Raw genomic sequence first — 26,753 nt, 5'->3', positions numbered from 1 at the left:
GCAACCCGGAGGGCTCACTGTCCACATGTGGCTCAGCTCTGCTCACTCCGTGGTCAGCTTATCCTACACCAACCTCTCATCCCCTCAGTTGGGTTGAGGCTTTTCAGACCAGGCCCATTCATTCTTCGAGAATTCTCTCCAAGTGATATGTTAGTTGTAACACTGCCTCTGGCTATGTACTTGCTAAAAATGTAGTCCTTAAAACCTGGAGGCTTTTCAACCACATCACCACCACCCTAGCTATTTCCGTTCTTCCTAGCTACTGTGCAGATCCATGCCACAGCTTAAATCCCAACTCCTGCCATCAGTTCTGCAAATCTGGTTTTCATATGGCGACCCTATTGCACACCTGCAATGCATGAGGCACAGCAGTAGACATTTTAAATGTGTTTCATTTCATCCTTAGAAAGGTTATGTGACTTGAGTATTATGAGTCCCATTTTACAGAAGAAACAGAAGTGGAGAAAGGTAAAATTACCTTCCCAAAGTGGCAAAGCGAGTAATTTGCAAGCCCATGATTTTAAAAAACCCAGGTCTATCCTTAATCAGAGCCTGTGCTCCTTCCCCTGTGGTGCACGGCTTCCAGACATCTGCTCAAGCCACAGAGTTGCCTGTGGCCACTCACCAGCGCCTTTCCTCCCTCCTGCTGCAGCTGCTTGAGGAGGAGAGCCTCCCTATTGTTCAGACTTGCTGCCACCATTGTTGTGCAAAGAGAATGACTTCCAGATTCCGGGGTAACTGGATAAACCTCACCCGCCCTTAGAGACTCTTCATTTCTTGCATCCTGTTACCAGTTGCATCAAAACGATAGCATTTGTGTGTCGGTGGCTATTCGATAAACCCTCCTTTGGGTTGTCGATGAAAGAGATCAACTAGATACCGAACATTTATATGCTAGCACGTGTTACACTCCACCGCTGTCCCAGGAGACCTGTCCAAATATCAGCTATTATGCAAAGATGACTTAACCAGACTGTGAATGCGAAACCAGCAATGGCTTTACAGAATTCTGACCGTGTTTTTTAAACATTGGAATTGTCGGACATTTTGTTGTTGATTCACAAGGATGATGAAAGCCTTTTGTCTTGTGCATGCCACCTCCTCATTTATACTGGTAGTCCGAACCTTCTCTTTTAGAACAGGGGCCTGGGTTTGTCCTTACTGAACGTTCCCCTGCTTGCCAGGGGTTATGACTCTAGCTCCTTCAGGTGGTCACTGCTAAGTTCTTGAGGCACTCATGAATCATGCCTTCACCCTCTCCAGGTCCTGAAGAAATGGAGAAATACACGAGGGCATTAGAAAGAGGTCCTGAGAACACGTGTACGGCTGGCTACCCAGGTTGGTGCATGGGGACCGACCCTGGGGCTGGAGGAGTTTTGCACTCCTTCTCTCTGACTCACACCAAGACACCTCTTCAACAGTCTCAACAGGTGGACAACCCAGGCCTCTCCCTTCCAGGGCAGAGCCGACCCCGGCGGGCTCACCACGTGGAAGAGGCAGGAGCAGGAGGAGGATGTACGCCAGCTTCGGGCTATCGAGACAGAGAAACACAACCACAGAGAGTGTGGGAGTCTGAAAAATATGGCTGCCAGTTCCTCCCATCCCTGTGTGCACGTGCCTTTGCAATAGGAGGTCAGCCTGCGTCCCTCAAAAAATAGACCTTATTTCTCAACTCTCTGTTGAATCTGGGCTGCCCTTGTGACTAACTCTGGCCAATGGAAAGTAGTGGAATGACATTATGCATCTTCTGAGCCCAGACCGAAGGAGATGTCTGCATTCTCCCTCTTGGAACCCAGCTGCCAAGTGAGGAAGCCTCAGCTAGCTTTCGTCAAGGATGAAAACCAGCGTGCCCCAACCGTAACCTGTGAGCAACATCATCCAGGAGCAGCCAACACCCAACCAACATGCCAACTGACCACAAGCACACGAGCGAACCCAGTAACACCACAGAGAACAGAGATAACAATTTCGACAGAGTCCTGCTCCCATTGCCAGCCCACCAAATCTTGACCAAATAAACTAATTCAGGAACAGAGAGCACCCTCAGTAATTACTAATTCATCCCCACCGATCAGATAAGGCTCTCTGGTGTAAGAGTAGTGTGGCTCTTCCAGTCCTGTCCATGTTGATACAAAAGTTGGGTGTTCATGCTTTCTGATGGAGGTATAATACTCCATTGTATATACAGACCACATCTTCCTTATCCATTCATCCGTTGAAGGGCATCTTGGTTCTTTCCATAGTTTGGCGACTGTGGCCACTGCTGCTATGAACAATGGGGTCCAGATGGCCCTTCTTTTTACTGGAAGAGATTATGCTGAGTTAAATAAGCCAAGCAGAGAAAGTCAATTATCATACGGTTTCACTTGTTTGTGGTGCATAGGGAATAACAAGGAGGACATGGGGAGATGGAAAGGAGAAGGCAGTCGGGGGAAATTGGAGGGGGAGATGAACCCTTAGAGACTGTGGACTCTGAGAAACAATCTGAGGGTTTTGGAGGGGAGGGGGGTGGGGAGGTTGAGTGAGCCTGGTGGTGGGTATTAAGGAGGGCACATATTGCATGGAGCACTGGGTGTGGTGCATAAACAATGAGTTCTGGAACAATGAAAAGAAATTTTAAAAATAAATAAAAATTTAATAAAAAAAAAAAAAAAGAGTAGTGTGGCTCTACAATGGTTTTCTATGGAAACATGCTGGGTGGGGTAATTTTCCCACTGCAGTGGTGAACCCTGTTCCTTCCACGTGTGGGGAAGTCCTCCAGAAACACAAGGAGGGGACTCTCTAGGAACTGACCTTTACTCAAGGGGCTAATGAAAAGTAGTGTATTCATTTTCTATTGCTGCTGTAATAGAAGAACACTAACTTGGTGGCTTAGAATGGCACAGAGGTATTAGTCTATACTTCTAGAAGTCAGGAGTCTGAAATAGGTCTCACTTGGCTAAAATCAAGGTACCAGCTTGATTTTAGGGGCTGTGTTCCTTCTGGATACTCAGGGAAGATTCTTCTGCTTGTGTTTTCCAGCTACTAGAGGATGCCCACATCTCTCGGCTTATGATCCCCTTTCATCTTCCAAGTCAACAGTGACTGGTTGAATTTTTCCCAATGACTGATTCTTTGGCCTCCCTGTATCACGCTGAAGGACCCTTTTGGGTCCTTCAGGGCTCACCAGGATGGCCCAGGGGACTCTCCCTATTTTAAAATCTCATGAGGAGCAACCTTGAGTCCCCTCTGCCATGTAACAAACCCATTCTCAGTTCCAGGAACTTGGACTTGGACATCCTTACGGTGTGGGGGGTGGGGGTGGGGGTAGCATGATTCCGTCTAACATAAATAACAATCACAGAGCAGCATCTCGCTCCTCAGTAAGCATTAACCCTCAGTTCTCCACTTGCACCTCTCCTAACAATCTCAAAGTACCCTAAAAGTAGGGTAAGTAAGACACCATGTTGTTATGACATCTCGGAGTTGATCATGTAGGACACAAATGGAACCTTGTTGAAAGCAAAATACATTTTCTCTCTTGCTTCAATCCGATAGTCCTGTGAAGGCCAAGTTGACAAATGGCCCAGCTCCCCTCTCAATCATGTTGCCAATAACAACACTGAAATGGTGCTTGGGGCCTTCAGGCTGGACCCCATCAACAAGATGGGTCTCACAGAGTAAGAGGCGATCTGTCTTGGTCTGGAAGATGCTACAAGATTTCTGATGGCAACGATGGGGAAAGCATACTACTCCCCCTGTTTCCAGCAGTCTATGAGTGGTGGGAGAGAAGTGACACAGCAAGCTTCCCTGCCAAAAGCCAGGGAAGGAGATGGGTGCAGTGAAAGTACAGAACTCTTCTGCCTGCTGGGCCATTTCCTTCCTTAACAGAATGCTAGAAGGATGATTATAAAGAGGACATCTGTAGATGAGGACTCATCCCATCCCCTGAATGGTGCAAGATACTAAAGGTCTTCTCTACCCCGGTGATGGGCATGTATCCACCCAGGCACCATAAAAAAAAGCGAGAGGGGAAGTACCACCTTGGGCCTTTAGAGGACACGTGCAAAGGGAGACTATGGGCCAATCATGCTAGCACCGCTCTTGAGTGTGTGTGTTTGGGAGCATGGCTGAGCGCAGACACACAGGAGACCAGCAGCAGACCTGAGAATAAGTGTCTCAACATGTCAGTCAGGATAACTGAACAATGGACTTTGGAAAAGAAGTCAATGCCAAGGCCGGGTGCCAGAGGGAGTCAGAGAAAAGAGTGTGAGACCCAGCTACCCCCCACCCTTGCCAGACATGAGTGAAGACCTTGGGCAAGCTATTTAACTTGGTTTTCTCATCTGTAAAGTGAGGATGACAATAAATATTCGCTTCCTAGCATCCTGTAGGAGACTGTTACGCCGCAGCCCCCAGTGAATCCCCTCTCCCTGTATCCATGCCCTGGCCTATCTCCCTCCCCACCGATGCTAGACTTCGCCATGTGATTTGCTTTTGACCAATGGGGCACCATTGAACGGGACACCTACAGGGGCTGACAACGTATTTGCGCACTGGGGTGTGCCCTCTCGGAAGACTGCCACCACCATCTAAGAAACCTAGGCTATCTGGCTGGGAAGGCCCCATGGAGGAGAACCCAGACTCCCCCAGCTAATCACCAGATAGGTTGTGACCATCAGAGAGTCACCATCTGGGACCATTTTACCCTAGTGAACTTCGTGGGCAGATGACTGCAAAGCCACGAGTGACCCCAAGCAAAACCAAAGCATAACCACCCCCCATCAAATTGCCGGACGCCCATCACATTTGTAGAGATGATCCCTTGTCTGTTGCACCATCCAGCCAATGAGATGAGCCCATGTCTCTGCCTGGTACACATGCCCTCTTTCTAATCACCCCTTTAGGGTTCGATTACAAGGAGAAAATCGCTGAGCAGGTAGAAAAGTTCTGTGGATGGATCTTTAAGCCATCTGTCTCCTTCTCTGGCTTCTGGCAAGACAGCCTGCTGCATTACTGCATTCACTGCAGAATAAACTTGTTGCGTTAAACCACTAAGTTCTGGGATGGTTTGCTGTGTAGCAACAGCTCACTGATACCGGCTCTTGTTGGGATTAAATCAGATATTGCAAAACACACAACACAGCTCCCGACACAGAAAGTCCTCCGTGCACAGTGATGATCCCCAGGCCTCAAGTTCAAGTCTATCTAATCCCACCTTTTACCTGTTACCCACCCCACTGCACTGACCTTACTCCTTTCTCTAGACCCACTCCAACAAATAAAATAATCTCAGGTCATGAAAAATCATAGGTTTGAATCTTGGTTTCTTTTTTTTTTTTAGTGTCTTATAAAATTATTTTCATGTACTAAAGCAAAATAATTAAAAACTAGATAGTGGTAAGAATCTTCAAATGAAAATCAGTAGTCCCTTGTCCTATGCTCCCATCCCCCATCCGACCTCCCATTTTAGGAGGCCTGCATTCCACGCATACCAAGATCAAGTGAATACTGTACATGACAAAAGTGAAAACTGTGGACACAAATGCAAAAATCCTTAACAAAACACTAGTACACTGAATCTGCACTATACAAAAAAATATATAATACATCATAGCTAAGAGGGTTTTATACCAGGAAGGAAAGGTTAGTTTGACCCTTGGAGATCAGTTCATGGAGTTCACCGTGGCAGAAGCAAGCGCACCCTCAACGGCCTGCACACCGTTCTCCATCTCCAAGTCCACTTCTGAGAAATTCAACCTGAGAAAATATGCTAAGTACTGATGGCTTCAGCAAGGATGTGGCACAATTTGATCGAGGTTTAGAAGGGGTTTTGGCCTATCAACACAGGGAAGACCGTCAGGGCACAAAGACCAGTGAGGAGGCAGATAAGGGGTCTGAGAAAAGGCTGCAGATTAGGGCCAGGGAGGACACGGAACAGGAGGAGGAGGGCAAGAGGCCGAGTGGGAGGTAGAACTGACAAGGACAAGAGGGAGGACGGGAGGGAGGAACCCAGGCCATGCCGAGGTGCTGAGCCTAGAGAACTCTGCGAATGCTGATGTTTGTCCCAGGATAGAAAATCCAATGGAAAATTGGGTTTGTGGGAGGGGGAAGATAGCCCTATGAAGTTTGTTTGCGCTCCTTGACCTCTCTGAACCTTTGACTCTTCTTCTGAGAGTGATTTTCCCCAGGGCACACACCTGGTGCAAAGCCTCATATCCTCCATCACGGGGCCTCTGCTCCTCCCTCCCCACTCCTTCCTGACCGCTCCTCCCCTGCCCCCATCCACACTAAGCCTCCTTCTGGCCTCAAACCCGGCTGATGTTCCCATCTCAAGGCTTTTGCCCTTAGAAAGCTTCCCTCCGAGTTCTTCACATGACTGCCTCTTTCTCCTCACCAAGGCTTCTCCTCTTTGTCACTGGCCACGGAGGCCTTCTCTGACCTTCCTAGGCTAAGACAGCCCCTCCCACCGGCAGTCAACCCACATCTGGGTACCCGATTCGTCTTCCTGGTGGCACTTAGACGCACCTTCAATGACCTGATTCGCTTCTGCCGGTTCTGTCTGCTGCTACTGGGAGGGGACCCCCGGAGCCCCAGGAATCAGCTTTGTTTGCCACTGTTCTCTCAGCAAGGGAACACTGCCTGGCACCCAATCGGCCCTGGAGAAGTCCAGACTGCCTGACTGACTAGCAGACGGCAAAACAGATGCTCAGACCGGGGCAGCCACCTGCCGCACAGATACCGAGGAGTTTTCTGGCATCCAGGACCTCCAGGGCTCAAACTGGGGAAATCCCGGTCAAACCTGGGAACTCACACTCACACCTGCTAACTCTCTGTCCAGTCAGTGCTCCTTTGTCTGCCCTGCCCTTGGGATTCCAGAACATCTCAGGTGCGGTCAGAGACCTCCCATCTCGCAACAGTGTCTGACACAAAGGAGACCAACAAGAAGTATGTGTTGAGTGAATGAATGAATCAATCAATCAGTCAATCAATCACATAAATGAGTGGCTTGGGTCCCCTAAGTAGAAGACACACCGAATCACCCTGTGTTAGCTCCTTGGTTTGAACCCTACCAACATCACGCGATGGGTCAGCCCATGCATCTTAGCACCCCACACCTTGAGCGAGAATAAAGTCCCCAGGCAGTCGGCTGTTGGTGCCTCCTGTTCCCTGCCCCGGCGAGCTGCAGGGTCTTAGCGGTAAAGCAAAGGCGAGCTTTGCAGGAGCTCAGACGGGCTCACAAAGTGGGGCCGGGGAAGACCCAGACCCAAACCCAAACCGAGAGTCTGGACAAGTGGCTCCCATACTCTCGAAAGTATTTGCTCCTTGCGGAATTTTGTTCCTTCCCATTTGAGTCTGAGCACAAACGCTACAGTCCTGCACAGAGGGATGGAAATGGGCGAGAGGCGCGAAGGTAGGTCAGGACGCCTCCTCTCCCCTCGGGCCTGGTGAGATGCTGAAAGAACGGAGGAGGCAGGTGTGCGTGCCTGGGTGGCACAAGTCTGGGGCTTAACTGGAGAAAAAGGGAGGAGCAGGGGAAACAGACAGCTCTGGTAGTCAGGTCCTGAGCCAAGAGGCCATGGACAGCACCTTCCCATGTAGGACACAAAAATACACAGCCTCAGAGTTCTCTGTAACAGGAGACGGGGAGCGTTTGAGCCCAAATAACCCGAGTCTGAATCCCACCTCTGCCAGGTAACACATGTGCAACCTTGAGCCGACTCTCTAACCCCTCTGGACCTCAGTTTCTGCATCTGGAAGCTGGGCTCTCTCCGAGGACAGAGAGCGTGGACACATAGCATTCAGCACGGACCAGGCATATGTAAGTGGGGGCTGTGGTTATGGTCATTATGTAACAGGTTTACATCCAAGGGAAAGCTTCTCGGGCTAAGGATGATAGGTGGTTCTGTCCCTGAAGAAGGAGCAATTACTAATCCAGCCGTGCTTTACGAGCGGGCTGTGGCATCCTGGCGGCGGGTGGGGAGAAATGAGGCCGGTGGCTGGGGATGCTTCAACACAGACTGCCTGAGCCCTCCCCCACCCTCCCGTAGGAATCCCTGACTCCCATTTAGACTTAATAGGCCTGGATTTAACAAGATAGCTATTATACTTTAAATACACACCAAATGGCCAGAAACGCAACGCTCACTGCGAATGAGGAACAAGAGAGGCCACCTCTGCGGCCGCACTGGTGAATCTCAAGCCCAGCTTTGAATAATTAATTTGCCATTTTGATAATACACAATGACCGGCCTATTAAGCCAAGAGTCCTGCATTTATTAAATGTGAACTTAGTGGCAAGCAAACAAAACCTGAGTCAAGAGTTGCCTTTGCCAGTTATTAAAAGCTCCTGTCCCTGAGGACTGGTGCGGGAGGCAGAGCACGTGGTGGGGCTGAGGCAGTGAGGAGGAGGGGCCGTGGGGGCGCAGGAGGAGGCCGGGGGGGGGGGGACTCAGAGGCTCACCCCACTCAGCTGGCAGTGGCGGGGGGACACTACTTGGACCAGCCCGAAATTCTCCACCAGCGAGGAACCACCCTTGTGGCAGCCAGCCGGAACATCTGCTTTTCCTTTGGGCTTTTTGGAAGGTAGTTATTGCCCAAAGATGGGGTTTAGAGGCAGGAAAGGTGTGTAGAACGTGATGAGGGTCCCAATCTGAGGCCCTCTCATGCCACAAGTGAGGGAGAACTGAAGAACACGGCCCTCCATTCTCTCTGGCAGCCTGGGACAGATGGGAACAGTATGGGTTTTGAAGAGGGACCAATTAGGATGTATCAACAGCGCATAAAAACAAGGCCAATGAGAAAAAGTTTAGATATTGAGGAATGTCATTCTTGCCCAATAGGAAATTCAGAAATAGACAGGTTTCTCAGTTGGGATTAGACACGGCTGCATACAAAATGCAAATACCCGTGGCTTATACACAATAGAGGTTTATATTTCTCTCAAAGGAAAGAAGTCTGGAGATAAACATCCAAAAGCTGGTATGGCAGCTCCACAGTCAGCAAGGACCCACTCTCCACACAGTCATCTTTCACACGTGGCTTCCGTCCTCAAGTTAGCCTCATGGACACAGAATGGCTGTTAAGGCTCCAACCATCATGTCCACATTCCAGGAAGTAGGAAAGTAAAGAGGGGCAGAGCAGAGGGCCCCTTACCACCTTCATTAGCTACCTGCATTGAGTCTGGAGCTACCTCCAGGAGTCTGGAAAATGTGGTTTTGTATCTGTGTACATTGCTACATCCATCAGTACAGATTCTCCTTTGCTAAGGAGGAAGAGTAGAGTGGATACTGGAAAGGCAATTAGCAGTTTCTGCTGCTGGAGGTTTCTAGGATGGGCCATTTTGTGATTCACACACCGCCAAGGACCCGGGCTCTATCTTGGCTCTGCCACCTTGGCCTTTGTCCTCAGATTGGTAGAAAGGGCTACGCAGCCATTCCAAATGTCCCATGCAGATGGGATAACGTGGTGAGGCCAGGGGGGTGGGGGGTGGGGCCAGCGTGTGGAAGCTGGGCACAGAGACCAGCCGGAGCATATTCAAGCTCCGGACCTCAGGCAGTGGACTGAAAATCTCCAAGCTGAGCTGCTGCTTCTCTGTCATGCCTGCCTTGTAGGGGGTAGTGAGGGTGCAGCGAGGCTGGAATGAGATCACGTTCGTCAAGCACGCATGGGTGTAATTCTACAGTTTTGGAGCTACCCCTCTGCTCCACACATGTGAGACACAAGTAATGCCACAGGCCTTCGCTGCTCAAATAAATTGAATCCTGCCCAAGCTCCCATTTACCAGATTGGAAGGAATCGCAGTCATCAGTCTTGAGGCCTCCCCTCCCCAGGGTTACCAGGTCCAGGAGGGACATTCACAAAACCGTCCCTCCCAAGCAGGAAGGAGTCCCGAGTGGCTCGGTCTCCTGCTTCCATTGCTGCTATACCTCTTACTGCCTCAAACGATTGAAAACTAAGACCACTTCTGACAGGGACAGGGCAGGCACGCCTTGCCGGACCCTCCACTGCTCTACGTCAGTGAACTTGTTCCGTGTCACAGAGCTGCTCTGGGTCCATGGCCCTCCACACACTGTGCGGTGACACCGCTCCACACTGCCTGGGGCTCTGCTCACCCGGTCCCTGCTCGAGCCAACAGAGCCGCTGAAAGAGGCAGCTCCCTGGCTGACTCACTCCCTCAGAGCCCAGCAGAGCCCTGGAGGCCCCTAGTCTAGCCCCCGTGACCTTGGTGCTTCATGCACCGTCTTCCCAGCACCTTGTAAGCATCCTCCTCCACAGCCTGCTAGCCATAGCCACAGAGGAGCCGCTCTAGAGGAAACCCAACCATCCACCCTGAGCAGAGCTCACAGTTACTGTCCTGCTTCTCAATTTGGGAAACCTACCACCCACCCCCCTTTGCCATTTTCCTCTTTTGACACCGTCCACCATGAACACGGACTACTCCTGCTACGTCATCCCAAACTTGAACCCGATGGCTCTGTAAGGTCCCTTCCACCCCGCCCTCATTGTGCAGCAGCCCTACGGGTAGGAGAAAAGAGGAGTTGACACCACCACTGCCCTTAGAACCGTGAGGGACTCAGACAGCCTAAGCCAATCAGCATTCTCTAGCCTACCAAGCAAAAGGAAACTCGACCACCCACGTCGGTGAAAGGGATCTTCCTAGTCTGTGGATTCAAATGTTAGTCTCTTCTACAAACACCCTCACAGACGCACCCAAAAATAAGGTCTCACCAGCTCTCTGGACACCCCTTATTATCCCACCCCAGGCTCCCGGCTTTTCCTGATGTACAAGCCCCTCCCCCCTTCTTTTCCATCTCTACCGCACCAGCCAAGCTCACGCCCTTCCCATCTTCATTCTTGGCCCACCAGAGCGACTTCTGAACGGTCGCGCATGTAATCTGCCTTTTGACAATCCAGTACCATGAAGCATGAATCATTCCCTCTCAAGCACCCCCTTGGTCATTCTAGTCGCCTCAAAAATGCGTGCTGAGTAGAATGAATTTAAGCACACCAGGAATATCTAAAAACATTTTAAAAAGAAAAAGAGGAAAGTTCTCTTTCTCTTCAAATTCCCTTTCCCCAAGGTTCCCGCCGGTAGGAGTTAGATATGTATCCTCCCGGACTATTTCCTAGGTATACATATATTTTAGATTCCCCCCACCCCCAACCAAGCACAGTAGAGCTTTACTAACCTGACTATGCTGCAAGAGGGACATGCCCTGAAATCACACAAAAAAACCATCCCTATGTGATTCCTTAGGGCCATGTTCACACGAAGTAATGGAAATTTAAATTCAACGGCCCTGCTGGGGGAGTGCTCTCAAGCCCACAACTCCCATTTCTGTTGCTGTTTGTATTTCGGTGGCTTCGTTCTCTGCTGGTTTAATTAGCGCACGGTAGCGTCTGAAGCAATGTCATTTCTATTCCAGTTACGGCCGGAGGCAGTGAGCGCAAAATTCACAATATTTTTAATTCCAATAAAACTATTCAGTCTAATGGTCCTGTTCCAGAAACCTTAGAGGTTAGAACATCCAGCGTCTGAGGCTGCAGACGGTGGTGGGGAGGGGTCTTAGAAGGAGGGCTCTCACAGCCAGGTAGAAGCCCCTGCTGGTTCATTGAGCCTTGGTCTCCCAACCGTCCCCCAAAAAAGTAGCCTCTGAGGCTTGGCTTAAAAATATGTTATGATGGTGGTGGCATGGGGAGAAGAGATTGTATCAGAATTCCCATTTTGTTGTAGTTAAGGCGTCTCAGCAGTCTCATGCTGTCGACTAGCCAGGGATGGGTGGCTGAGCTGTTGGTTTTCCAACATGAAGAAGGGGGGAGGTCGCAGTGACCTGGTGACATGCAGGCCCAGGCTTCAATCTGGCTCTACTGTCTAAGAACTGGGCCCACTCGAGAGACGTACTGAAGCTCTCCGAACCCTGGTTTCCTTGTTTATCAACAGGGGTTTAAAAAAAACCACCAAAAAGGGTTTGTGGGGATATGGGAGTTGCCTGGCTCGTAGCCAGATGCGGTAAGTGGGACCCATTCTTAGTCCACCTGTGGTTTTCAGAGATGAGGCTCCGCCTTCAAATGAGTAGTTTCTGATGATCTCCCCCCAACAACACCCACCCCTTGAAAAAGCAAAAAGGCACCAGGAACAGGTGGGTGGCTGGGGAGGGGATTTGCAGACGCTGGGAAGGACGCTCAGGGGGCTCACAGGAGGCAGCCAAGCCAGGGCTCTGGTGCTGCTGTTGCCAGGAGGCATTGCAAGGACACAAAGCATCCCTCCGGCCCCTCCTGGACTGGCTGCCCTCCCTGCTTCTCACTTTTTCCTAAAGCTCTCAGGCTCTGGCTGGCCGCCGCTTTTCCTGGGAAACACAGATGGTCAGCATCGAAAATGCAGGCTGGATCTGAGCTCACCTTATATGACACGAGCTAAACCATCCCTCCCTAGGACGACGAAATGGTCTCTCTCTTCCTCTCTCCATTTCGCTGTCTCTCTCGCTCTCTCTTCCACACAGAATGTACCCTGCATACCCCCCATGAGCTTCATCGTCCCGCCTTCCAACCACCGTAAAATAACAGCTATTGGGAGAACAATCACAGATGTCCTATTCCCTTTCTTTACCCTGACAATAAAGGTCTCCAAGTCCCATCCGAATCGGGGAGGCATCACTGCACAGACTCATGGAAATGGTGGCTCTGCGGACTGTGGGAGTCAAAAAGGCGAGGACAGCTGTTGCGTGGGTGTGTTTGCCACCACAGTCAACGCTGACTCGGACCCAAGGCAGACGGCACCTGTGATGTGTCACTAGGCACGTGAATGACAAATCATTCTGCTTCGTTTTGACTTTTATTGGCTCCAGATAAGAGATGCCTAAAATACGCCCTGGTGAGACTGTGCAGCCAAACTCTGCTTCATTAATTGTTGGAGTTTTCTCATTATTATTTGAAGAATAAGCGAACCTGGGTGGCTCAGTCAGTCGAGCCCCCTACTCTTGGTTTCAGCTCAGGTTGTGGTCTCAGGACCCTGGGATGGAGCCCCTGCTCCAGCTCCACGCTCAGGGCTGAGTCTACTTGTCCCTCTCCCTCTGCTCCTCCCACCCTCTCATTCTCCCTCTCTCGAATAAATAAAAAATCTTAAGGGGCTCCTGGCTGGCTCAGTGGGTTAAGCCGCTGCCTTCGGCTCAGGTCATGATCTCAGGGTCCTGGGATCGAGCCCCGCATCGGGCTCTCTGCTCAGCAGGGAGCCTGCTTCCTCTCCTCTCTCTCTGCCTGCTTGTGATCTCTCTCTGTCAAATAAATAAATAAAATCTTTAAAAAAAAAATTAAAAAATCTTAAAAAAAAAAAATCACGCAAGGTGATAATTTGTCAAAAGTCGAACAACACGGAAGTGTTAAGGGGATGATGGTCCAGCCCAGAAGGGCTCCCTTGGAGACCTCCTGCCCTGTCACGTGGTAGAAGCTGGTTGAGCCATGGGGAGATGCTGGTTCTGAACCAGACCCAACAGGTTCACTGTCTCTGGAATGTATGGGCTCGAAAGGGCAGCGCCAGGGGCTGAGAGGTCTTACACCTGCACCTCCAGGAGAAGGCCCTCCTGCTTACCTTATCTAGCCAGGGCTCCTTAGCTCTTTCCAATCCCCAGTTTCTGGTTCTTCTGTCCGTGACCTATTCCAACGTCCTTCCACCAGATCCCACTTTCGCTTCTTGACTTAGCCGGTTTCCGTTGCTTGCTACCCAATGGCCCCAAACGGATTCAAGTGTAGCAGGGACACATTTTACAATCACCCAAAGACGGGGAGTACCAAGATGTCCCATTCTGATTCTTCTCTATCTGATCCTAACTTTTAACTTGACCCTCCATGCACACCCATACTTACTTACGTGACATGCTTCCTCCAAGTACTCTAGGACACATAAAGTAAAAATGTATACAGGAAAAAGTCAACGTGCCTCTTCTCTCCACAACCCCCCCCTTGCCCCAACACACACACACACACACACACACACACACACACACACACATCATGAGGAGTAACACTACAGACAATTTATACGTACCCAGACATGTCTCTTTAAGGCTGGGTGTGTGTTCCGTAATACTGACTGAATGCCTATGATGTGCCAGAAACCATATCAGGACTTTTCAACTACTGATTTACCTGCTCCCATCATCTCATTTAATTCTCACAGTACCCCGTGAGGGAAGCATTAACATCACATTTTACAAATGAGAAAACCCAGGCAGGAGGACTTCCATGTAGACCAGCTCCCTCACTGATCCTAAGGGGCATGCAGAGCTGTCAGCACCCCTAACTAAATGACCCTCTTGGTGGGAAAACATGGCAAGGTCAAGGACGCTCTTTTAGCCCGTTGGCTTGGTTTTGCCCTGGGTGAGCAAGGGTACCACATGGGGGCAGAGAACGGAGAGAAAGCTTTTTGTTTTCTACTATTGCTTCTTTGCCAGTTCTGGGTTGTTCTATGATTTCCCTCCCTACCTCAAAAAAGTGATTGGGGATTACCCCCACTTTCACTCTTGACTCCCTTTGGTTAAAGCCCCTATTTATCCTCTAGTTATTTAACCAACAGAAAGAGACAAGCAAAGAAAAAGATTTCAAAGCAATCTGTCTCTTTTCCCTCAATCCCTCTGATTGTCCCTTCCCTCCTCCTTTCTGTCACACATGCCAGCAAGAGAAACGGAAAGCATCGCTTAAGGGGAGAGGAGCTTTTAAATATTCTAGCTCTTTAGGAATCGTCCCTGGGTTCTTCTTTCTGCCCTCCTTCCTGGAGTTTTAGTGGACATTGTAACATACATGTAACATGAACAGGTAATCACGTGGAAAACAAGGATAGAGACAGAGTCTGCAGATGTGAACAGAACCGAGCAAAGACAGACCGCCATGGGAAAGCTCTGATGTGGAAGTCAGGTAAAGTGTGCTCAAGTTCCAGGTTTGCCAGGAACTAGTTGTTCATGTTGTGTTCATCCCACAACCCTCTGTAATTCAACTTTCTCCTCCATCAAAGAATAGTCACCCACGCCTGTTCCCTACTCCCCCCTCACAGGCTCTCGTAAAAATCCACCAGACTGGCATGGGAGAGCGCTCAGCAAAGCGACAAGGAGTCATATAAATATATCACCATCATTAATCCTCAGCCTTTCTCCTGCTACTCCTTGGACCCATATTGTACCTAAAATGCAGCCATTCTTTAAACTCAGGCAGGCAAGAAATGGCCTCTGAGGTTCTTGCTTCCTTCTTCCCTCAGTTGAAATGAATAGGAACCAGAGATATTCAAGAGCACGTTTCGGTGTCTGGTGTTTCTGGTCTGCGGCAGTCTCAGAGTTGGCTCCTGGGAGAGAAGAAATTACAGTGGGCAATTCTCGCGTGCGGCGCTCAGGCGATGCTGAGATAGCAATGGTACATTCCGCGGGACCATTACGAGAGCCAGCTTCTCTTCTAGCCATTCTTGGCAGGCCAGGGTTGGAATTCGTCAACTGTCACTCAGCAGAAGTCTCCTGAGCCAAGGGTTACTTGTCACAATGCTCCGGTTTTCTCGTCAGTGAAATGGGGGAATAACAACTCCGGGACAGGGGTGGGTCTTAAAGCTTAAGTGCACAGAAAGGGCTCAGCACCCTGCCTTACGCGTAGGAAGCACCCTGGAGATGTTATGTCCACCAGAAGCCCTTTCCCAGTTTGATCGCAAAAAGACACCTTGACAGTCTGGAACCTGAGGTCCTGAGAAAACCTGAACGGTGAGAGTGGCCCTGGGTTACATGAAACTTGGGGGAAATCTGCCTGTTTCTCCACAAAGACACAGGAAAAGAGGCAGGAGGGGAAGGACAGCTTGATGTGACACCTTCTACCCCAAGTTTGGGGAGCCCTGCAGATCTTCATCAAAGTCACTAAAACTCCTATGTTTGGTCCAAGTGCATTTGATGGAGGAAAGGCGATTAGGGCACTGAACTTCGCAGCCATGTTCACGTGCACCGGGGCCAAGACAACAATAGGGAAGCAGGAAGGAGATGCAAAAGGACAAGCTTGAGGACCAAAGCTCCAGGGACCCTCAGAAATAGAGGGAGAGTTTCTGCACCCTCCCAAACCACAGAAAGGACACCGGATAGAGATGAACTGAATGTTGGAAAAGCAGGGTAGTTTCAACCAAGAGGGTCACACTACGGCCATCATCCTCATCATCTCGATCGCCGCCACCACCACCAGACATTATCATTCATCTGCTTATGGGATGCAGGGAACTGATTAGGCAATACCAGCTGGGGCCCAGGAAGCTGGCACATTCCTAACCAGGGCTGCACTGCTGAAGCAACCCCATCTCCCTGCTGAAACGTGAAGCTATGTCTCCGTTCATTGGTCCCCACCAGCCACCAGCAAGCATCTGTTAGTTACCTCTTCCGGCCCCTTTTCAGTCCCCCAGCGATGACTTTTCCCCTTTTCCTAGGGCTGCAAGTCCCTCGCTCTCCCGCCCAGGCTGCTCCCCATTCTGACGACATGCCCGTCTGCACTGCAGCAAGCCCCCTGTTATGAATGACTCACCTGCTGGCCATCATTTCAATGGAAATGGATTTTAAAAAGCGGCAAAGGAATATATTTTCATTTGGAGTTAAACATCCATTTTTTATTGGAGTTTGAGGCTCGTCTCGAAGAGATGGCAGAGGAATGGCTCCGAGGCTAATAGAGCTAATAATTATGATGGGGATCCCAGGAGTAGGCGAGACCTCACTGGTGGCCACCTCCCCGGGCTTTGCTGCCTGAGCTACGTTTTTCTTCCCTTTTTTTTTTTTCCACGGCCCCTTCCATTAACACCATCCGCCTATGATGGAACCATTATGATAACATCTCCCCTCTCGGAAGCCTCAATTGGTCTTGACACATTATCAGCCTAAGAGCTCAGCCGCTGCGCACGAAGCCCTATTTATAATAACCTTTGGCAGAAGCCACCAAAATAAAACCTGGTGCTTATGGGCCACCTTTCATCTGAGGAAATCAGAAAGCTTTACAAGCTTAATTAAGCTTCAGCCTCTGTCTGACGGAGGAGATATGCTGGGGCCCAAGGAAGCAGAGCCAGAGCCACATGGCTAATCCTGCGCTGGGTAAAGCTCTGGGTGGTGAGGAACAAAGAAATCCACGAAGCCAGCCAGCCACACCTCGTTCCGTGGGAAGTGTTTGTTGAGTGAATGTGTTCAGGCGGGGCGGAGGGGTGGGGGGAAAGCCATAGGTGAGTGAGGAAGGGGGTTCTCAGTCAAGGGAGGGGGTCATCTCTGACCTGGGGGTTCTCAGTCAAGGGAGGGGGCCAGCGAATTGTGTCTTGTATCCAAAGCGGATTAAGCTAATCCCACATATTCAAGTGCTTTTAAGGATGAGGAAATTGAGCTGCGGAAAGATAAGGTAATCTGTCCATGGGCTTGTGGCTGCGGAGCTCCCCCGGGGATTCCCTTCTCCCCCAAAGCCTGACCTGCAAACCTCCCCCACCCCCTTTGCCCTTCAAGACTCAGCTTCTCCTCTGCGTCCTTGGGGCGGCCTTCCTGGCTTTCCCGGGGGAATTCGCCGCTCCGTCCTCTGCACTCTCCTGTAGTTCATGTTTCCGTAACAGCCAGAGCACCGACTAAAGGCTTCACGTTTCATCCATACAATCACGTTTTGAGGCCGGGACGGTGACCGCCTCCCCTTTTCAGATGAATGAACAGGCCCAGAGAGGTTAAGTGACTTCCCAAAGACGGCGCAGTCAGTCAGTGCCAGCCTTGGCCGGGCTGCGCGACACATATCCCTCGAGGTGTCACCATGCCGCCAGCCCAGGAGCACCCCTGTGATGGGAGACATCTGCGTATGTGTTTGCCCCGCTCTGGTGTGTAAGGTCCTCTGCGAGAGGGGTAGCTTTTAGGAATCTTTCGGCTGCAGGCAAAACCCCCAACTCAGAGTACGTTCAACCACGTGGCAAGTGAGAGTTGACTAATTTGAGGGCTCGGTGCCATTACCAAGGACCCACCCTCCTTCCATCTTTCTGCTCTGCCGCTGTCCACAAAGCCGCGTAGGTCCCCTCACACCCCCTATGCAGTGATCATCCCAAGCCCAAGCCCTCGAATCTGGATCTGAACCATGAAGAAAAGGGGCCATATCTTGTCTGTGTCTTTTGGCCAGAGTATGGATATCCTTTCCAGAAACCTCCCTGGGGACTCCAGGTCTCACTGGCCAGGATGGTGTCGTAAGCCTATGCCTAAACCTACCACGGGCAAAGGAACTAAAGGCCCCATGACTGGCTTAGCCTGATCCGGGTCCAGCCTCGTTTCCAGCACAAGGCAGAGGAGGCAGGACGAAGAACTGCCAGAAAGAAGGAAGGGAAGAGGAGGCTGAAGGGAAGACAACTGACCAAAACTCCCGACGCGGCGTTAAGGACGAGAGAAAAGCCAATGACCCACTTACTGTCTAGTTCTTGGCCTTCCGCATATGAACAAAAAATGGCAGTTGAATTAAATTACCAGCAGAGAAAGAAAACTTTCATCCCTAAGTGCCCAGCCCAGAATTTTTACCACCACACCCTGTAACTCGAGTGCGATGCTATGGGACTGAGATGCGTGTCGGCATCGGCTTCCAAATTCACTAAATTAATTCACCAATGCTCTCACCTTTAGATTCTTGCTTCTAACACCAGTGGCTACAGGAACCTTTTCCAAAAGCAGGTCAGAAAGAGAGCTACATGGAATAAAGAGGTTCATAAAAATGTTGGTCTCTCCGTAAATTACACGTGTCTGTCAACCCTGACTTTCCAGAAACACAGTGAAACACAGCGAGGTCTTAAAAGTGGGACTCATTCAGGCTGGCAGATGAGTTGCAAAGGCTATCACACTTCCTGATCTCCTTCTAGCTATCCAGTAGGATTTACCTGAAACAAGGTGTGTATGTACCCGCCTTTGACAGCCAGGAACGTAAGGATGGGCTCATCCAAGCATTCCTTGAACTCATGATCTAATAGAGACATACCAAGGAAAACGATCTTCAAGCAGGAAAATAATGTACCCGAGGGGGACAAAGAGTGGAGAGGAGAGAGACCCAAATAATAAAACTTTGGACCAGAGACGTTAAAAAAGCTGCCTGGGGTCACAGAGCGAGTCATTTCATGCACAAAATTACACAAATACTGCTAAGTGTGACCTGTTTGTCCTTCAAGCACTGTCAATAAGGGGACTAATTACACTCTCAAATAAGCTACAAGATTTGTTACAATTAATTAGTATCAATTGTCAGGTGTTACATAATTGTCACTAACAGTATTAGTAACACCAATAAGATTATTATAATAGCATTTTCCAAATGGGTATACCGAGGCACAGAGAGGCTGTGTGACTTACTCAAGGTTACATACCAGGGAAGTTTTAAACCCAGACAATTTGGTATGAGGGTCTGTTCTCTTAACCAACCATTTCACTTAGCAGCAACCCCAGAGAACATTTCAAAGCAAAATTTAATCTGAGTTGAGTCTACTTTGATTAAATGCAATAATTTTTTATATCTGACATTCTCCCAATATTTTTTTTTTTTTTTTTGCAAAGGGTTTGTCCTCCATCATTCTGGAATCTCAGCCCTGTTGTTTACATGCTATAGGACTTGGGGCCAGTCGCTGGCTAAGCTTCAAGTGTTCCCATCTGTAAAGTGGGGACATTCCTATTTGTTGGAAACGTGTGTGTGCCAGATGAAGCAGATAAGGCCCTGTGCTTAGCCCATCCTAAGCTCTCGGTTGGTGTTTACCACCAGCATTGTAGTGATTATAAATGCCTCACTAGCCCTTCCTAACAATCATGTTAGGTAGGCAGGATTTATTAGCCTCGTTTCTCAGATGTGGTAAACCTAAACTCATAGAAGGGAAACAACCGGCCAGAAAGGAAACAGCCAGAACACGGGCATGCCAGACTTGGGAAACGTTCCAACTCCGAGCCTCCTGCCCAGCTCCCAACCCTCAGCGTCACCCCCACACTCTTTCCCAGGAGGCACTGTTAAATGAGCCAGACCATTCTTCCAACAGGACTACGGAAAAATTTGAAGCAACTGGAAGTCAAGGCGCAGGGAGAAGCTCTGAGGAATATAAAGGAAGTTTTCAAGGTGAAAAGAGGTTTCTAGGTAGGGACAGATGAGCAGCACCTTCCCTCCTTGCAAAGCAACTGCCAGAGGCACCGAAGGGCCAGTGGTTGGCTGCACATGAATAGTGCTATCCCAAGGAGCCGCACTGGCTTGGCCATGAGTGGGGGAGGGGAGTGTCCCCAGGCTGGGAGGTTAAGGCAGGTGGGCGCATTGTCATCTTCTAAGTAAAATAGAGGAGTGTGTTTAAAACGGCATTCCACTTGGGGTTTGTTTTCTGGGTTTGGTTTGGTTTTAGTCCTTTGGTGCCTTTCTGGATTTCCATGCACTTGCTCACGATTCTATTAGTGCATCCATTGTGGTACACAGTGCTTGCGATCTGCAGGCAAAGAGCTCCGATAAGGTCAGTCCATCTTCCAAGAGATAAGATCTTAGCCGACTTCTTTAAGACTCAGTTTTTTCTTCATCAACACCAGGAACAGGATGGAAAGATTCTGGGATTTGGAGGATCTGGGTGGGAGGCCAGCCTTCCTAGAATGAAAGTCACATGCTTCCTCTTCCTACCTTATGGGGCAACTTCACCGATATTTTTTCCTTTTAAAATGAAAGTTCTTTTTTTTTTTCTAAGATTTTTATTTATTTGCCAGAGAGAGAGAGAGAGAAAGCACAAGTGGGGGGCAGCAGGCAGAGGGAGAAACAGGCTCCCCACTGAGCAAGGAGCCCAATGTGGGGCTCAATCCCAAGACTCTGGGATCATGATCCAAGCCGAAGGCAGACGCTTAACTGACCAAGCCACCCAGGCGTCCCTAAAATGAAAGTTCTTATTTTGTATCTTTTAGTAGTAAGTTCGTTCTTTTAAATCAATACATGCCACTTGCAGAAAATCTCATTAGCATTCCAATGATTTATTCAGCAAATTGTTATTGAACACCCACTAAGTGCCAGGCACTGTGCCAGGCAGCGCTAAAAAAAACAGATAGGAGGGACTCCTCCGACAATGAACCATCCCTTGTAGTTCTTTACAGCTTTTGTTGACAGCTAAAGAGACAGAGACACCAACTACTCTGGATTTCCCCACAGCACCTAGGACAGGTCACGGGCTGTGGAAGCTACATCATCTGCTCAGAATCTAGCTGAAATAATGAATCATCCTCTTAAACACGTGTACAAATTTCTCTAATTAGACGATATTCTATTATGCCCACAAGGTGGCGATCTTGCTTACAGTTTACCCAAGTTAAAGCATTGCATTAAAAAAAAAAAAAGATTCTCAGAAGTTAACCCAAAAGATTAAAAAAAATCAAATTCAATTTATTGAGCACCTATTTAGTGTAATATACTATGTTAAGTGGTAAGAGAAATAAAAGGTTAAGAAATAGTAGCCCCTGTCCTCTAGGTTAATATAGAGGGTGAGGAGCTTACACAGAGCAGGAACAGTACCTTTTAATGAATTACTGTGTTTTGATGCCTACATATGGGAGCCATAGTGACCACAGCATCAGATAAGATCTATAAAAGGCATGATATAGCTGTGCAGTGTGGAACAGATTCAACAAAGACTCCACACTTCAGCCAATATGGAAACACTTGAGGGTATATGGGGTCACCACTAGAAGGCTCCAGATGAGGTCTTCTGATGCCTCCATTCAGCCACAAACATTAGGGTGTCTGCTCTATAACTCTAAACATTCACTCTTTGGAGAATGAAATATAATCAGTGCCAGCTGATGAGCTAATAAAGTTGGAAACCCCCATGTGCACCTGATGGGGGATAAAGAGAAAAGAAACACATGTAAGAAAGCAGATTTCTAACTCCTGCTTCCAGGAGGTGGAGTCCATTTCCGCCCCCCAATCTTGCGTCTTACCAGGCAGTCTTGGTTTGGATCCGCAACACACTCCTGCAGAGCGGGAAGGGGGGAAGCCAATTCTTATCCAAGAGCCTTCTTGGTGGCTTGAACTGAGAGGTGGCTGGAAGACAGTGTGGTTTGTTCTGTCATTGTTTTTGTTTTTTTCTCCTCCAACCTCCCTACCCCCTCCCACCCCCACCCATTTATTTTTCCCTGAAACCATTAAACCAGCGAGTCAAATGTAACATCGGGACTTTTTTCCCCCCTTTGAATTGAAAATCACATTTGGAGAATAAAGTGACTAGCTAAATGACAGTGAGTTTTTTTAAAAAATGAAAATGCTGGCAACCTGATAAAATATAATGAGCTTTCCTGATGGAGGGAAAATCAGGTGGCGTGCTGCCAGAAGGTCCGAGTTTGAATTTTATTTAGTTTGTGCACTTGCTAAGTCCAGCGTATTGAGCAAGCCTTTTCCGCCTCAGTTTCTTCCTGGGCAAAATTATGTCATTTCTTTGGAGAGAGAGTCGCCGACACCCCTCCCTCCTGCCGACACCCCTCCCTCCTGCACTAGGTCGGATCCCGGGTTACAATGTTCTCATAGCAACCTGAACCTCTCCCTGGAACGTAAGCTCCAGGAGCACGGGGAGAGTCTACGGGTTTTACCGCCCTGAGACCACGCTTCGTTGAATGGATGAACGAATGGCTGGGAGCTGGTCTAGGTGTTCTATTACTTGCACAGCGAGGTTTAATTCCCCGTTGAGACCCTCGGGAAAGACGCAACGACCAACCTCAGAGCGCACACGCCCCCAGTGACCCGCGGTGGCAGGCGCGCTCGAAAAGGGAGAGTCGGTCCAAAGTGGTCGGCTACAGACGTTTCCCCCAACCGGGCTGGAGTCACATTCCCTGTGGCTCGGAGAGCTTCCCGTGGATTTACATAAGGCAGGGTGAATCACACCGTCAAGCGAGGAGGCGAAGGGACCCGCCCCAACCCTCGCCAGGCAGCGCCCAGAGCGCGGCCGGGGTCACTCCGAACTTCGCAGGAGGCCAGGCGCTGCCCCGGCGCGGGGGACCCGGCGACCACTCCGACCCCCGCCGCGGCCAGAGGCGCGTCCCCACCCGCTCCGCGCGCCACTCCAGCTCGGCGCCGCCCCCTCCGACGCCCCCGCGCGGGCGCCGCCAGCCCCGAAGTCCCCGACCGAAGTGGGGCCGCCTCTCCAGCTCGGAAAGAGCCATCGCCGCTTTAAGGAGAAGAGGAGGGGAAGGGGGCGGGAGAGTGGGGGGCGGGGAGCGGCGGCCGCGGAGGGGGAGGGGGATCCCCCTCGCTCCCACGTGGTCCAGGCGCCTGTGAATCGCGCCCGCCGGAGGGTCTCACAGCGAAATACAAAAGCAGCTGGGAAGCGGCGGCGAGGCGAGTTCCCAGCGCGGGGCAGAGCGCCTGGCAGAGCCCCGCGGCCGCGATGGGGCTGAGGCGCCCGGAGCCCCGGAGCCAGCACGCTGCGGGGTCCGCCTCGCCGCCGGGACCCGGGCACCCGGGCTCGGCTTGAAGCGGCGGAGGTGCCCGGCACGGCCGGGGGAGCATGGGCAGGAGGATGCGGGACGCTGCCGCCGCCGCCGCGGGTCTCTGGCTGCTGGCGCTGGGCTCGCTGCTGGCGCTGTGGGGCGGGCTCCTGCCGCCGCGCGCCCAGCCGCCCGAAGACCGACTCCCCCGGCGCCCGGCCCGGAGCGGCGGACCGGGGCCGGCGCCTCGCTTCCCCCTGCCCCCGCCCCTGGCGCGGGACGCCCGCGGCGGCTCCCTGAAAACTTTCCGGGCGCTGCTCACCTTGGCGGCCGGAGCAGACGGCCAGCCCCGGCGGCCCCCGGGCGAGCGCGGGCGGCACGTGCCAGCCGGGCGGCCCGGGCCCGAGGGGCGCGCCGCCGTGCACGGGGGCGTCTTCTGGAGCCGCGGCCTGGAGGAGCAGGTGCCCCGCGGCTTCTCGGAGTCGCAGGCGTTGGCGTGGCTGGAGGCGGTGCGCGGCGCCCGGGTGGTGGCCCTGGAACGCGGCGGCTGCGGGCGCAGCTCCAACCGGCTGGCCCGCTTCTCCGACGGCACCCGCGCCTGCGTGCGCTACGGCATCAACCCCGAGCAGATCCAGGGCGAGGCCCTGTCCTACTACCTAGCGCGCCTTCTGGGCCTCCAGCGCCACGTGCCGCCGCTGGCACTGGCCCGGGTGGAGGCTCGCAGCGCGCAGTGGGCGCAGGTGCAGGAGGAGCTTCGCGCCGCGCACTGGACAGAGGGCAGCGTGGTGAGCCTGACGCGCTGGCTGCCCAACCTCACGGACGTGGTGGTGCCCGCGCCCTGGCGCTCCGAGGACGGCCGGCTGCGGCCCCTGCGCGCCGCCGGGGGCGAGCTGGCCAACCGCAGCCAGGCGGAGCTGGTGGACCTGGTGCAGTGGACCGACTTGATCCTTTTCGACTATCTGACGGCCAACTTCGACCGGCTCGTCAGCAACCTCTTCAGCCTGCAGTGGGACCCGCGCGTCATGCAGCGCGCCACCAGCAACCTGCACCGCGGCCCCGGCGGGGCGCTGATCTTTCTGGACAACGAGGCGGGCTTGGTGCACGGCTACCGGGTGGCGGGCATGTGGGACAAGTATAACGAGCCGCTGCTGCAGTCGGTGTGCGTGTTCCGCGAGCGGACAGCGCGGCGCGTCCTGGAGCTGCACCGCGGCCAGGACGCGGCGGCCCGGCTGCTGCGCCTCTACCGGCACCACGAGCCTCGCTTCCCGGAGCTGGCCGCGCTCGCCGACCCCCACGCTCAGCTGCTGCAGCGCCGCCTCGACTTCCTCGCCAAGCACATTTTGCACTGTAAAGCCAAGTACGGCCGCCGACCCGGGACTTAGCGTCCCCCGGAGAAGAGAGGGAGAGCCCCCGGCCTGGGGAATGGATGATGGGGGAAGGGCCGTCGCCTGAGCCACCGCCTGGGACCGGCCAACGCCCAGCCAGTGGCCCGAGAGCCATGGAGGCTAAAACTTCACGGCTTCGCCCACCTGCCCCTTTCTCTCGGTCTCCTGCTGTTTCCTTTCGAAGTTCCGGGAGGACGAACTCACCGGGGCGAGAAGCTTAACAGCCCCTCCGCCCCGCCTATAAAAGGATTCTGCCCTGGGCCAGCACGGAGTTTGGATCCGAAGAAACTGGAGGCCGGAGTTTGGCCCCCGGGTGGCCATCTCTGTGGGAGATGCATCCCGTTCCCCGGCCCCCTCATTCCCTTTCCGAAAAAGGAAAACTTCTATTTGAGCCGTTGAGCTAATTGTGCATTTCCTACCAAACGCAGCGCTGGTGGCCCGGGAGCAGGGCTGTGACATTGGCTGGTGGAGCCCCCTTCCTCTGTTCTGCCTTTGTTCCAGCACCGTGATGGTGAGATCACTGTTAGGAGCTGGGGGAAGGCTCCCGCTAGGACAAAGAGTGCAGGACCTTCAGAACCTGGGGGGGTCCTACAAACCCTGACAATTTGTCAGCCTTGCTCCTTACCACATGTCTTTTTGCCCTAAAGGCTACAAATACAGGACAGGCACTATGCACTGAATCAAGTAATGAATTTCTTCTTCCCTCTCCCCTCCCACCAAAATTTTGACAGTGATGATGTCCACCAGAAGAAAATGAGTTTCATGCACTTTACTTTGTTTTTATTTTAGTTTTTTATTAAGAAAAACTTTTTTATTTGACAAAATTTGCCTTCTGTGTGTATATATGTGCATAAAGTGTGTTGTAAATATACTAAACAAACTTATATTTCAATAAAAGGGAATTTAAAATTTAGAATTTAATTTCTGTGGTTTTAACTGTGGGAGATTTCTGATACCCTACCTGCTTTTAAAATAAGCTTTGGGGTTTCTCCCTTGTGGGTGTGCTTTTTAAAACAAAGGATGCATATCTATCCCAGTTGTGATTACTGGAACTCACAGAACTGAACAAAGACAAGAGCAGTTTCTCTGTTCTGTTCACTCAAATGAACCCCTAGTGCAGGGAATTTCAGAGTTCAGTAGAGAATGTGGGGGAGGGAGAGGGAAGGAAAGTATTCTATTTCCGGGCAAATAAAACTGATATAAAAGGATTTCACTGTAATATATTTCTATATTAATCATTTGGCAAATATGATAGAACCAGATGTGCAGACTAAAATACGACAAATGCCCCCTTTTTAAACCTAACTACAATGGGCACGTGTTGCACATTTTTTTCAGCATCGTAATTACCATGCATCACGATATGTACATAATAAGCTGAGCACATATTGCAAACAGGTAGAGAAAGTCATAAATTAATTGTTCTCTTTATCTCCTGGCATTTAAAAAAAAAAATCTGGCATAAATTCCATTGCATCCTGGAGATCATAATCTCCAACATCTGGACTCCTGCAGCCCTCTTAAGAGACTGTGTTGGGTTTTTCCCCTGGCGCTATTTGCATGATACACTCAGAACAGTCACAGTGAGACCAAGAAAGTGGGCAGTACTTTGTATGGGACCCTTGAATCCTCACAGTTTGGGGACTGCAAACTTAGAAAATACTTTTGGATTGTCTTAAGCTCCTGTTTGACCCATGGGGGAAGAGGAGAAGGGTTTGGTTTGTGTTTTACAACCCACCGGTGTTTTAGCTTGACGTTTTATTTGATATCTGGGTCCAAGTGATCTTGCCTATTATCTTATTTTTATTTAATGACTTCTAACTCAACTTTTGGTTACTGTAACCGTTATTTATTTGATGTGCATTTGTAAGCCTAGGGTTTTATAGACTCCTGAAGATAATTGAATCTCTGTGGGTTCCCCTTCCCAAAATCCTCTGTAATTTTTCACATTACAACATAGCCTGTATGATTTCAGCAT

The 26,753-nt window shown here is 50.9% G+C and overlaps 1 protein-coding gene across 1 annotated transcript; it reads left to right on the top strand.

Moving 5' to 3' along the window:
• Positions 1–23,380: 23,380 nt before the first annotated feature.
• On the top strand, positions 23,381–25,551 carry LOC111149945 (four jointed box 1). Its single transcript, XM_022507218.1, has one exon. The coding sequence runs from the start codon at positions 23,471–23,473 to the stop codon at positions 24,770–24,772; it is 1,302 nt and encodes a 433-aa protein (XP_022362926.1). The 5' UTR covers positions 23,381–23,470; the 3' UTR covers positions 24,773–25,551.
• Positions 25,552–26,753: the final 1,202 nt, after the last annotated feature.

Source organism: Enhydra lutris, unplaced genomic scaffold (genome assembly GCF_002288905.1).
Source record: "Enhydra lutris kenyoni isolate GAN:26980312 unplaced genomic scaffold, ASM228890v2 scaffoldscaffold22, whole genome shotgun sequence".
In the NCBI taxonomy this organism is placed as follows: domain Eukaryota; kingdom Metazoa; phylum Chordata; class Mammalia; order Carnivora; family Mustelidae; genus Enhydra; species Enhydra lutris.
The sequence above is the reverse complement of the archived record's forward strand: the minus strand, read 5'-3'. Positions and strand labels throughout refer to the sequence as shown.

Bases quoted from the DNA above. Each gene is read 5' to 3' on its own strand.
- LOC111149945 (XM_022507218.1), top strand. From the start codon at position 23,471: ATGGGCAGGAGGATGCGGGACGCTGCCGCCGCCGCCGCGGGTCTCTGG.